Below are 12,937 nucleotides of genomic sequence, written 5' to 3'. Positions count from 1 at the left end.
GCAGCTTACGACGGGGAAGGTTATTCCGGAGACAATCAAGATGAAGTGTTGGAGCCGTGGTTCACTTGAAAATTTGGATTAGTAGTTTGTTTTTGTTTTCCCTTTTCTTTTATCTTTTGGTTTGACAGTGTTTTGTAAACCTCTAGTGGAACTCAAATAAGCTATTTATGCTATAACTCTGCTTATATGTGTATATTAAAATATTGTGATTATCTCTCTCGTTTGAGTTGTACTTTACATATATTCTTTTACAGTCTCAAATTTTGAGGCGTGACATGGGCTGATTATTTAGCCTTGGAACAAGAACAGTACAATCAGCGCCTACAATAGGAATAACAAATGGCTAATCAACTCAATACATTGGGTACTCGGTTCGATGAATTTGCCGCCGCTCAGAACTCACTAATTCAACAATTTGGTGAGTTTCGTGTAGACTCAGGGAGACGTGATGAAGTGACAAGGAATCACATTGATCAGATTGACCATCGAGTCACTCAGCTGTACCATCACTATTTCCCTCCACCTCCAACACCACCTGACACTGATGCTTAACTTATTCAAAAATCAGTTTAAATGGTTCACAGATGTAGTGGTTACATTTTTTTTTCTTTTTTTGTTTTGTTATTTGTTTTCTCATTTTGTTGTGATTATTTTATTTTGTTATTTTGTTATAATCTTTTGTATTCACGTAATGAATAACAAAGCTTTTTTTTTTTTTTTTTCTGCATTGTAAAATTAACCAGTCACAACGTTATAATAATGTGTGAGTTAGATTATGCATTGGAAAAAAGATTTGTACAAAAATTAATAAAAAGAACTTAATAAATGTCTAACAAATCCTTCATTTCAATAAAATGAGAAAATTAAACAATTAAAAAATAATTGGTGTGTATTAATTAATAAAAAAAATTAAATTAATAACAAAACCAAAAACTTAACAAAGTCAAAAAAAACAAATTAACAAAAATAATGTTCTGAAATGAAATAAAACACGTTAAAAATTAATAATTATACTTTTTTTTTAACGAAAAGGAAAAAAAAAGTTAATATAAACTTGCCTACAGAAACTTAAAAAGAACAAAAAATTTTAAATTCATAAACCGAATTAATAACAAAACCTTCAAATTGTTTAAAATTTAACAAAAAGTCAAAAAGACGGATATGTCATGTACAAATCAATTATACAAAATTTAAATTAATAACAAAACCATTATTTTAATAAAATGGAAAAAACCAGTTAAAATGAGAAAAAAATTCCAAGCTAACATTAAATAAAATTTAAAACGAAAAATAATAATTACACATTTTGTTTAATGACAAGGAAAAAACAATTTGGCATGGTTTGAGATCTCACAAAAAAAGCCAAAAAGTTAAACAAGTTACTCAAAAATTAAAAAAATTATGACATTCACCAAAAATAAATATATTTAAAATAATGGGTCACAAAACAAATTCTCAATCATTGGTGAGTTTTTCAACAGAGGCAAATTGGTGAGTTTTTCAAATGAGCTTCTGTTCAGTTTCTGTTTTTCAAATGAGCTTCTGGGCCAAATAGTAACAAAACCATTATGTTATTAGTAAAAAAAAAAATTAAATTAAATTCACAATACGAAGACATTTAAGTTAATAACAAAGCCAAAATTGAAATAAAATAAAAAAAATAAAGTTATAAAAAAATGTCAAATACAATTTAGGTGCAATAAAATTATTAAAATTAATAACACATGTATCCATGCCGAACAATTTTTTTTAATACAAAGTTAATGAACATCATAAACTGAATGAATATTATAAACTAACAAGTTTTGCATGCATCATTGAACCATCAAATTGAATAAAATACATAAAATTGCATAATACACATTGCATGAACATATTTAATTGTCTTCGTTACTAACAAAACCATTATCTTGATTGACTATGTGATGATCTTTGTGTTTCCTTTCGTTTCATTGGAATTTAGCCCAATTGTTGTCCGCAGTATTAGTTATCCTACAAAAAGATAAAAGAAGTCAGTAAATCACAGTTACATAAAGTGGGCAAAGTTATGTAATAAAGGTGTCATAATGATTGCAATTAGTAAAATAATTACACATTTAAAGCCATTAGTCAGTACGATATTCACTTGCCTTGTTGACATCCCTTTTTTATCCATGGCCAACATGATTTTGCCACATAGCAGTAGCAATTGCATACCTAACGTTCGATTGATATGTTAACCCATGTTGTGACATGTCAACATAGTCAGCTTGGTCTCCAACAAGCCCGTCTGCTTCTGCTTCTGCGGCCATTTCATTATCAGCTTTCATAAAGAATAGGTCCATATCTGCATGCAAACGGATCCAATTGTGCACTACACAACATGCAATCACGAGAGGCCCTTCTCTTGTAGATTTGTAATTTGGCATGGACCGCAATATTGGGAAGCGCTTCTTTAGAACACCAAATGTTCTTTCTATGACATTGCGTAACGACGAATGTCCATGGTTAAACAATTCCTTAGGTCCTGAATAATGACGGCCATGAAACTCTTACAAGTGATACCGTTGAGACCGAAATGGGGCAAGAAATCCAGGCATGTTCGTGAAACTAGTATCAACTAAATAGTATTTGCCTACATGTAAATAATGAATACACTGTTCTGTTAATTGATATGTACAAAAAAAGCAATCCGAAAAGTGTACCATATGTTATTTGGGGACAGTCACCATTGGGTGGGTGTGGGAACTGTAGATCAGCTCGTGTAATAGAGTCAACCAAAATAGTGTTGTCGTGAGCGCTACCTTCCTATCCAGAATTAATAAGTGTGAACAACATATCGAAGTCGCAAGCTGCGAGTACGTTTTGCGATACCGTTGATTTCCAACCGTGGAATGTATTTTGTCTTGAAGTAGAGACCCATGTATCCACTAATGTGCCATCGATAGCACCGACACAATCCTAATTGACAGATATTTGTTTGACATTAAAAGCGAAACAAACTTGGATATTACTTTTAAACAAAAAATAATATATCGTCCCTTATTGATATATACAACTTACAGGACAGTCATTAAATTTGTACCTTGAACCAGGGAAAAAACCTCATGTCATTTAAATTTTTTTCCAATATGTTGTCTTGGTTACGTGGTTTGATAACCGTTGATGCAAGCTTGCACAATACCCGCATAACAATTTTTATGTGCCGACAAATTGTTTCCGTGGAGTGTTCTATCTGCCAGTACTCAATGGCGATCATTTTGTGCAAAAGTGTATAAAAAAATTCCGAGCGATTCCTCTACACTGATATGCATATGTTCAGTATCGATAAAGCCATTTTGGAGTAAAGTGTCTTTCAATAAAATGAATGTTTGTGCATCCTTTCGCATAATGTTCATCATTGTTTCTGGATGGCCATTTAATAGGCTGAAGATGTAATAATCACCTTTGAATGGACACATTCGCTGCGGTCGACGACTACTTGACGCATTGATATGGTCATGCATGAAAGCAATCATCAAAAAATCCATAAAATCTTCAATAATCTTATCCTCCTCTAATGAGATCTCCATTGTATTGTTTTCTCTGTTGGATGACATATGGTTTTGTTTACATCATAGTAAAAGCATAATTATAAAATAATGTTTGACAAATTGTAACACTTACCATTATTAGTGAAACAGAATTAAAAAGTGAGTACATGAATAGTCGGCCGTAGTCATTTACCAGCGTACAATAAAATTCATACGAGAACAAAATTTGTTTAATACGTAGTCATATTGAACAATAACACAACATATTTTTAATAAAACAGAAACTACTTAAAAGTTCAACCAAAAAAAAAAAAAAAACATACGAAGATAGAAAAGGAAAGAGGATATCATGGAATAAAAAAAAAGAATAAAAAGCAAATCAGGAATCATGAAATCATCAAACAGTTCAGACAAGGAAATTCGCTAACACAACCAAAACAGAACTTTTCACTTCACTGCAAAGTGAGGATCATGGCTAGGCGTAAATGGGTAGGAGTGCGCATAAAAAACCTTCGTAATTCCTTATTCTTGAACAGTGTCAGTGCTCTAACGTACTGCACCGGTGGTATGTCCCCAAGCTTTGGCAATGCATCTTGACATGCATCAAGGGAATAATCATCACCACCTGCACTTATAGCCTCTGTCTCATTTTCTCGTGCACGTGAATGTCCTGTTTTTGCCTGTACGTAGGATGTGAAAACTGCGCACACATCATCGAACCCACTTGACCGTGACTTTTTGGAACGACCACTATCAGTCTGGCTGGTTGTAGGGCCCCTCTTGTGACTTTTGCCCTTTGTTGGATCCATGTACTCATCGCCGAATAAGTCAACAGGAATGGCCTTAGCAGCATTACTCCTACCAACATCAGGGTTCCAAAATTTATTTAACATTTCATCTTCTTCATCTGAGTCAAGGGCTCTTTATGTGGATGCACGAGACAAGGCCCCTGTGGCACAACAATTTTCAACAATTTCTGCCATTTCTTGAAAATATTCAAATCCTTTTGTCCTAAACTTCTTCACATTTCTGCTAGCCTACAACAATTACAAATATAGAATTAAGCATTGTATGTATCATGAAATGTTTAAAATAAAATTTGAAAATAGTACAGATTACTGAAAAACCTTATCTCAAAATTCATCGGGTGCAACAACAGTGCCTACAATGGGATCCCATCCCAGACCAGTCTGTGTCTGGAGACGCTTAAATGTCTGGTAATCAGCTTTCAATCGCTGATATTTTTGTCGCACCTGCTTTCCTGTATACCGAAATCCATACATGTTGTGCAACTGATTTGCATAATGATTCCAATGCTTAATTGTCCATGAAGTAGTACGATCCGTTGTTTGATTTTTTCTAACCTCATCTCTCAACATATTTATTAATTTCGTTTCAATTCTGGGCATCTACATTTTTGTATCTTGATTGTCATCGGAATTATTTCCATCCATCTCTAAACATACAAATTATATTTAAACTAGTCTAGGGTGGATATACAAGAATAACACAACAAAATTGTTTGAAGGAGAACACAGATAAAAAATAAAATGCAGATGATTTTATTCCAAGGAAAAAAATACGTAACAGATTATTTGAATTTAAATAGTAGAAATATAATCACAAATAATAAAAAAAATCAGGTAACATTGTCTTTAAATAGTAAAAAAAAAAAAAACAGTAGAAGAAGAAGCCCACGAAAACAGAAGAAAGAAATAAAGGAAAAAATAAGCAGAAGAAGCAGCGGACGAAGAGAAGTACAGATAAGTCGACCGGCCGGTCGATCGGCCGGATGACTAGGGGGAAGACCGGCCGGGTATCCCAGGTACTCCCGGCTCAACTACTCTTCATGGCAAAGGGTTCAAACAGTTCAGAATTTATCACAAAAGATCTGAAATAAAAAATACACGTCTACAAATTCTCAGAAATCAACTGATTTCCACTTCTCTGAAATCATTTGCACATAACAGATAAAGGATTTATTTACCAGATTAGTGGCTATTCTTCTTGGCAAAAGGTTGAAACAGTTTAGACAAATCACAAAAGATCTGAAACTAAAAAAATACTCGGCTACACTTCTCAGAAATCATTTGAGAATTGATTTCGACTCGTCTGAAATCATTTGCACATAACAGATGAAGGATTTATTTACCAGATTAGTGGGAGTTGAATAGTTATCGCCGGTGATGAAATATGTATATTGACTGAATGTGCCACTCTTTGCTCGTCTGATTCAACAATAGATTTGATAAATTTGACCTGGAAAAAAAAATTTAAATAAAATTAGGGATGAATTTTTCAAATCATTTACCTATAACAAAATATCTAAATAAATTTGTGAGTTATTTCACCTCGCACTCGTCGTTGTTTGGTTGCCTGTAATAGGAATCTTCCACAACTCACAAATTGTAAGTTAGTCAATTTCTGAAAGATGATACGAGTAGGGAGCAGGTTCACAGGATTCATTATTTATAAAATGAGTCTGACTTCTCTGTGAAGCCTACCCGTGACGAATCTTCAGTACTGATGTTTGATACAGAGAAAGAAAGATGAGGTTCATGTGAAATTTTCAGAGACGATGGAGATGGACATGGAAGCTTTTCAGATCAAAAAAGGAAGAAGGCAGAAACGTTGAAAGTGGAGAACTGAAGCACAAGCTGCCAAACGGGTTTTCAAACTGTAGTTTGAATTATATCGCGGAATTGTATTTTGAACGTGCTATCCAAACGTGAAGCGGGAGTTCACGTGTTGAAACTTAATTTGAAAACACAAACAAACAGAGCCAATGTCTTTTAGGATTTCTCATCAAATTATTTTTCAAAGTGTGGACTTTTCATCTATAAAAAATAATCACTGGACCTAATGCTTTATACCCTCTTTAAATTGGATTTATCACCAATTTTTTCTAAAATAAAAATTTCAAATTAAATTTGATATTTTATCTTATTTTTATTTATTATAATATCTTTTTTAAATAAATAGGCTATTTCAAATGTCATATAAAATTTCATACATTTAGAATTATGAATATTTTTTCCCTCCATTTTATTAATTTTATATGATAAAGATTATACAAGATGCTTAGATTAAATTTTTATTTTTTTTATTTTGTGTGTAAACTCTTTATTAATATTAATATTAAGTAAATACAAAATAAGAAGACCGAGTAACTTTTAAAGAGAAGTTGTAATATTTTTTAACAAAAAAGTCACAAAGAGAGAATATATGAAGAAACTAAAAAAATAAAAAAGTTTGAGATTCAAAGCAAAATATGATGAAAATTAGTGAAACATCCCTATTCAATTTTGTCTAGTAAGAGAGATCCAAGATATTTTTTTATTAGTTAAGATTGCTCGAAAAAAATTTTCTGTGATTATACCCGTTTTCTATAAAATCAGAGAAATTTCTTTGTAAAAATTAAAATTTCTTTTGTGTTGGGTTGAAATTTCTCTGAGTCGGACACAAATTTGTCTAAGTCGAATTTTTTCTATGAAAATATTGAGAGATTTCAACTATTATGAAAATATTGTATGACTTTTATCTTATAAAATCTTAATATAAGAGACCTTAAAAAAAAATTCTCCCAAAATATGGAGGGTGCTATAGTATTTTTTAACAAATAAAAAATAAAAAGACCATAAAAGATAAAGAGAAAAGTCTTAAAGAAAAAGTCTCTTCTTTGGGAAGTGCTAAATTAGTATATTTTTTGATTTTTTTATTAAAAAAAAAGTGAAAAAAAAACCTTACGTACCTTACACAGTTCTAATATTTTTTTTAAATGTTACATGCAACTTGCTTATCCCTAAAGAAGTTATATCATGCAAGACAATATTACACCATTTTTATTTTTATTTTTTTCTAAGATTGTTAAATGTTAGTCAATTTTTAATTTGTTTTTCCTACTCATTACATTTATATTTTTCAACAATACTATTTATTCATTCTCTTACACCATATCACTTTCAATCTCTTTTTTTTTGCTTGAAGATCTATATTATATTATATTGTATATATAAGCAAATGTAGTAGATGTGCACTTAAGCCTCCAAATCTCTATTCTTAATTTCTTATAAAATTTAAAATTTTAAAAAAATTATGTGGCACTTAAGTTTTAAACTCACTCCTCTCCCATCACTTCCCTTTAAAATAAAAATTATTTTTTTAATAATTTCATAATATATGCTATTAGAATAATAGTTATCCGAATATAAACTTATCAACAAGAAGAAGAAAAAAATAAAAGAGAAAGCTATCACAAAATTTAAAAATATTTGAATTGAAAATTTATATAAAGATACTCTATATCTATCAACAAAATTCAAAATAAACATAATTTATATTTGAATTTATAATAAATATAATCTATATTTGTCTATCTAATTTCACATCTCTCTCATCCTATATAAACAGTTATATTTCAATTAATTATAAACACATACAAAATTATTATGTTACTCTTTCTCTTGCACCCTCTCTCTTTCTCTCTCTATATATAATTTTATATTATTATAGGTATGGCTAAAAAGTTTTACACATTTGTATTCTTCCTCTCTTTTTCTCTCAATATATAATTTTATATTGTTATAGGTATGGCTGAAATGCTTTACACATTTGTAAAATTTTTCTAATTTTTTTTTATTATTTTTATTATTTTTTGTAGTTGACATCATAAATATAATACCAAACCTGACGACTAGAGAATTTTTGAATTTATTTTTATTGCATCAATGTTAAATATTATGTACCAAAATCGCAAAAAAGAAAAAAAAGAAAAAAAGAAAAGAAAAAAAAAAAAAAGAAAGTGTAAGAAAATTATTTGTGTGTATCATTCTCATAATAAATTTTCCATCAAATTAAAAAACTCTTTCCTATTTGAGAATTTCAGAGTAATTTTACAAGGCCATTGAGTATCCACTATATTTTTTTGCTTAAAATTTTATCTTTCGATGATATTTTGGTGATAGATTCACATAGTTTATATGTTTTTATGTAATATTTAATTTTACTCTTTTACATTTGATATCAAAATTATTTTTTTAATAAGAAATGTGAATAATTTAGTCTTTTGTTTTGTTTTGTTTGTGGGTTGGCAGTAGAATATTATTTTTATCATGGCAAAACATAGTTATCAATTATATGATACTTATTAATGTTTCACTGCAGTTATTTTTTATTTATTTGTTTGTTTAATTGAATTAGTTTTTATGTTTTTGGTTATCGAAATCTCATCGAAAAGAAATAATAAAAGTCAATCTATGCGGATGATATTGTGACAACCAGTTCCTTAATTAAGTAAATTAATCAAATTGATTATGTGCTTATTGTTGATAATGTGATTGTGTGGTATTGAGTGTTATCATGCCATGTGACTATTTGAATTGTCTTATTGTGGATAGATAGGTTAGAGTGAATATTAAACCTATCTGATTCATTAATTTTAACAAGCTATAATTAAATTATTAAGTAAGCAATTAGAGCCTAATTCACACTAGTTTATTTCAATTTAATTTAATTGAGATTATAATAGGGTGTGAATTAATTTAATGTAAGTAACTTTGGTATTTCAATTAATTAGCCACTTGAATAATTAGAAGCTTATTCCATGTCCTTGAGCCTATTGTATAATCAGCAAGAAAGAGAGTGGGTGCTTGGTGTTAACCTAGGAACAATACACGTAGAGAGAGAGGGATGGAGACTTAGAGAGGTGAGCTCAACAAACAAAGGAAGAGAAGAAAAGAAAGGTGAAAGGAGAAGAACTTAGGAAGAAGTTAGAGAATTGTTTTGAATCCTTACAAATCAATGAGGTAAGGTAGACATTACTCTACTATTTCTTGAAATTGAGACTTACACATTCACATCTCATCATCCTCTTCTAAAATTCAAGGTTAAATTAGTATGAATTGATGATCTATGAGGAGTTTTGCTCATACTACTTAGAGTTAAGACATGCAAGGACATTTTTAGAGAGGTATAGTTCCACTCTACATGGCATAATTCTTGAGCTCCATGATCATATATGTGTTTCCATGATCATATATGTGTTTTCTTACAAGGGTTTTTAACAAATGAAGGAAAGTTCAAGAAATTTAAAGGTGTAAAACTCAAATACATATATATATATATATATATATATATATATATATCTATGTCCATGTTTTTCATTTCAAAGGTTTATTTGGTTTTTATTGGAAAACTTGAGTTGAATTAAAGTCACATTTGTGTTTGATGATAGAGTTTGTAATGTCAAGGTCACCTTCATAGGTTTTGAGATGAAATACATGATGTTAAGGTTGACAGTTGCAAATGGATGCACTGCCATAACAGAGGTATTTCGGATTGAAAAATTTTCCAGCGCCACACGTGCGGAAAACAGGGCAATTTTGTGGAGCATTCTGCTTAAATTGCAGTGCAGGAGGCAGGTGTGGAGGTGGCCCCGCACGTGCGGGGCACGTGCGACAAGGACCCCCGCACGTGCGGCAGTTAGGCTAGTCCGGGTTTTGTTCTTCGCTCCTCTTTTCCACATTCCGGGCCTCCGTTTACATGGTTTTAAACATTTTCATAATCATTTGCATCTCATGAGTGCATTAGAATGAATAAATGAAAGATTAAAACCGAACGAGTATAGACAAATAGTAATTGAATAAGTAAACAATCGAATCAATGGTATTAACCAAGGATTGAATATAATTGTATTGTTGTGCTTGACTTTATTTGTCTAGGTCGGACGCCGAACCAATAGTACGTTTATCGAGAAGCCCACTGTGAGTAATAATGTTGTAAAGATATGTTCAAATTGTATTTATTTTCTGAACGATAAATTATATTATTTTTAAATGGTTACTTTCTATCGATTGAATGATAATCTTCTTTTGAATTGTATTCGTGGCATCTATAGCGTATTGTTATTGTTATTTTTATTGATATCGCTACTATTACAGAGATCTCTGTCAGTTCCAAATCTTAAAACTATTGTTATTGTTTGATGGCCTTCAATTGATTGTTCGGTCTTTAAGACCTATTGTATTGTATTATTGCTATTGGATGTATCACATATGACCTATATGAATATGAATATGATTGAAAATGATTGAACGATTGATTGACAAAGGATATTGATTGAAATCAATTGTTTCAAAAACTATAATACATCATTCTTAACCTCTTTACACATTTGCTATTCACTAGGTTTTAGCCCATAGTTTGTTATATATATGTAGGTGACCGATCACCGGAGACCCGAATCCTTTTTTTGTCAAGCCAGCTATTGTGCCTTATAGTGAGGTTCCAAACTTGCATGTGTCAAGGCTTTTTTTTGGGTGGTTCAAATCCATCCTTTTGATTTTGCCAAGTGTAAAGAATGTTTAAGACTTTTGTTTATACTGTTTTTGATGATGTGATTAATTCCCTAACTTGCATATTGTCATATATATATATATATATGTGTGTGTGTGTGTGTGTGTTTATGGCATAAGTGGTTATGAATATGGTTATGTATATGAAAGTTTATTTTCACCAGGGTCCTTACAGTTCATTGGACATTCTCTTTTATTGATTGGCTTCCGCCTGTCCCTTTATATTGTATTATTGTCATTATCGTTAAACAAGCCTTTGGTAATCATAGATTACTGGCTGATTACGACACTAAACCCATAGAGACGAGTTTGGGTCGTGACAGATATTAAACCTAAAACTATAACACATCATACGTTTTGCAATCCTATTTTGAAGTTATTCATTTTAAATCATATACACATGCATCGCATGAGTTACCATTAGTAGGATAATATGCTAAAATATCATGTGCTATTTTAGCACATGCTAAACAAAACTTTAGTAATGACACATGTCAATCATTTAGATTGACACACGGTAGCCTTTTAGAACATTCTAATGTAAGGCTCTACTTCACTTATACTAGCAATTCCAATAAGTAAGAATAAAAAAATAAATATTATAATTTGTATGATACCCAAGTGATAAGAGTTTTCTTAATGAAATCGAAGGTTTTGGATTCAAACCTTGTTTTGTTTATTTATTTATTTATTTATTTTTTATTAGGATAAAAAAATATGCCAGGTGACCTGAGAAAAAGGCTTGGATACCAGGTTATAGTATAGATAGATAGATAGGTAGGTATATTATATATGATTTTTTTTTTCCTATTTTCATTTATGTATTACTGTGTACTATCCACAAGACGGGGCATGTTTCTTCATAATACATCATTTGGATTGGAGGATGTTGGCTGGTCCCTCATAAATTCTATTTTGATAATTTGAACTGTTAATTTTGTCGGATGCCTATATATAATCTATAAAATAAAAAATTAAATTAATTTGATATTTATAACACATACATTTTGTTGCATTTGTACCAAAAAAATGGATGATCTATTTTTAAAAATATATTGATCATTAATTTTTTTAGAGACAAATTTAATAAAATAAAGAAATTATGAATATCAAATCGATTTAATTTTTTTATATAAATAATATACAAGGTCAAATAAAATAAAAATTTGAATCATCAAAATCATACCGATGATAAACTTTACGTTACCCGATAAGATCCTTCGGTCTAGACCAAAGGGAAGGCCAACTCCACACCACAATGAATTAGGGATGTTTTGGAAAAATAGTTAAAAGTTAACTTTTAACTAAGCTTTTTTGCTTTTTTAGAAAGTGATTTGAGAAGTTGATAAAAAACTAGTTTTGGTTTTTTGATTAATATTTCTTTATGATGTCACATCACAATAAAATGACCAAAATGTCCCCACCCAATTTAGAAAATTTATAATTTCACCCATGTGGCTCATTTTACAACTGGAGGGTAGTTGATGTAATTTCACCTGTTGGGTTTTGCTACCTTCACAAATGATTTGTTGCCAAAAAAACCAAGCTGTTGGCTGTATTTTGAAGCTGCAAAATGCAACTTTTTACTTGGTTCCCAAAACAACCCTTAGAGCTTGCGAAGGAGAAGCATGACACCAAAGCACAAGAAAAGGAGCAATGTTCTCATCTTCTATCACATAATGTGCGTGGTAGTTGTGGTACTTGTAGGTTTCAGAAGCTTATCAATTTTTTATTAATTTTTTAATTAAATTCAAATTTAATAAATAAAAAATAACTAAACAAGTTTCAATTATTTCATTAAATTTATATCAAATCAAATCTTCTTAAATCAAAACGAGTTTTTTTTATTAATTTTTTTATAAATATTCTAAGAAATAAATTATTTATCAAAATAACTCACTTTTAAAACTATTTATCAAACAAGATTACTTTTTAAAAAAATGCAAGTTCAAAATGTAACTTTATCATGAAATCATATGTTCAAAATGCGATTTCATGGTGAAATCGTATCATATGTAATTTCATATTAACTTGACTTAGCCTTCGTTTGGCATTTCAATCTTGGGCTAAAAT

The 12,937-nt window shown here is 30.3% G+C and overlaps 1 protein-coding gene across 1 annotated transcript; it reads right to left on the bottom strand.

The window, feature by feature from the left end:
* Positions 1-3,964: 3,964 nt before the first annotated feature.
* On the bottom strand, positions 3,965-4,795 carry LOC145802167 (uncharacterized). Its single transcript, XM_082894836.1, has 3 exons — positions 4,670-4,795; positions 4,455-4,549; positions 3,965-4,370 (listed from the first exon to the last, which is right to left on the bottom strand). Exons 1-3 carry the CDS (start codon positions 4,793-4,795, stop codon positions 3,965-3,967), a joined length of 627 nt encoding a protein of 208 aa, XP_082750962.1.
* Between the last annotated feature and the right edge of the window lie 8,142 nt (positions 4,796-12,937).

The sequence above is a fragment of the Camellia sinensis genome, chromosome 11 (genome assembly GCF_055761805.1).
Source record: "Camellia sinensis isolate YWXY chromosome 11, ASM5576180v1, whole genome shotgun sequence".
Taxonomy (NCBI): domain Eukaryota; kingdom Viridiplantae; phylum Streptophyta; class Magnoliopsida; order Ericales; family Theaceae; genus Camellia; species Camellia sinensis.
Note: the sequence above shows the minus strand (reverse complement) of the source record. Positions and strands in the feature narration are given on the sequence as shown.

What these genes read in the sequence shown, in the direction of transcription:
- LOC145802167 (XM_082894836.1), bottom strand. Translation starts at nt 4,795, where the DNA reads ATGTATGGATTTCGGTATACAGGAAAGCAGGTGCGACAAAAATATCAG. An exon ending in GGGATCCCATTGTAGGCACT is followed by an intron (nt 4,550 to 4,669) that starts GTTGTTGCACCC and finishes TAATTGTTGTAG; the next exon opens with GCTAGCAGAAATGTGAAGAA. An exon ending in TGTTGTGCCACAGGGGCCTT is followed by an intron (nt 4,371 to 4,454) that starts GTCTCGTGCATC and finishes TGATGTTGGTAG; the next exon opens with GAGTAATGCTGCTAAGGCCA.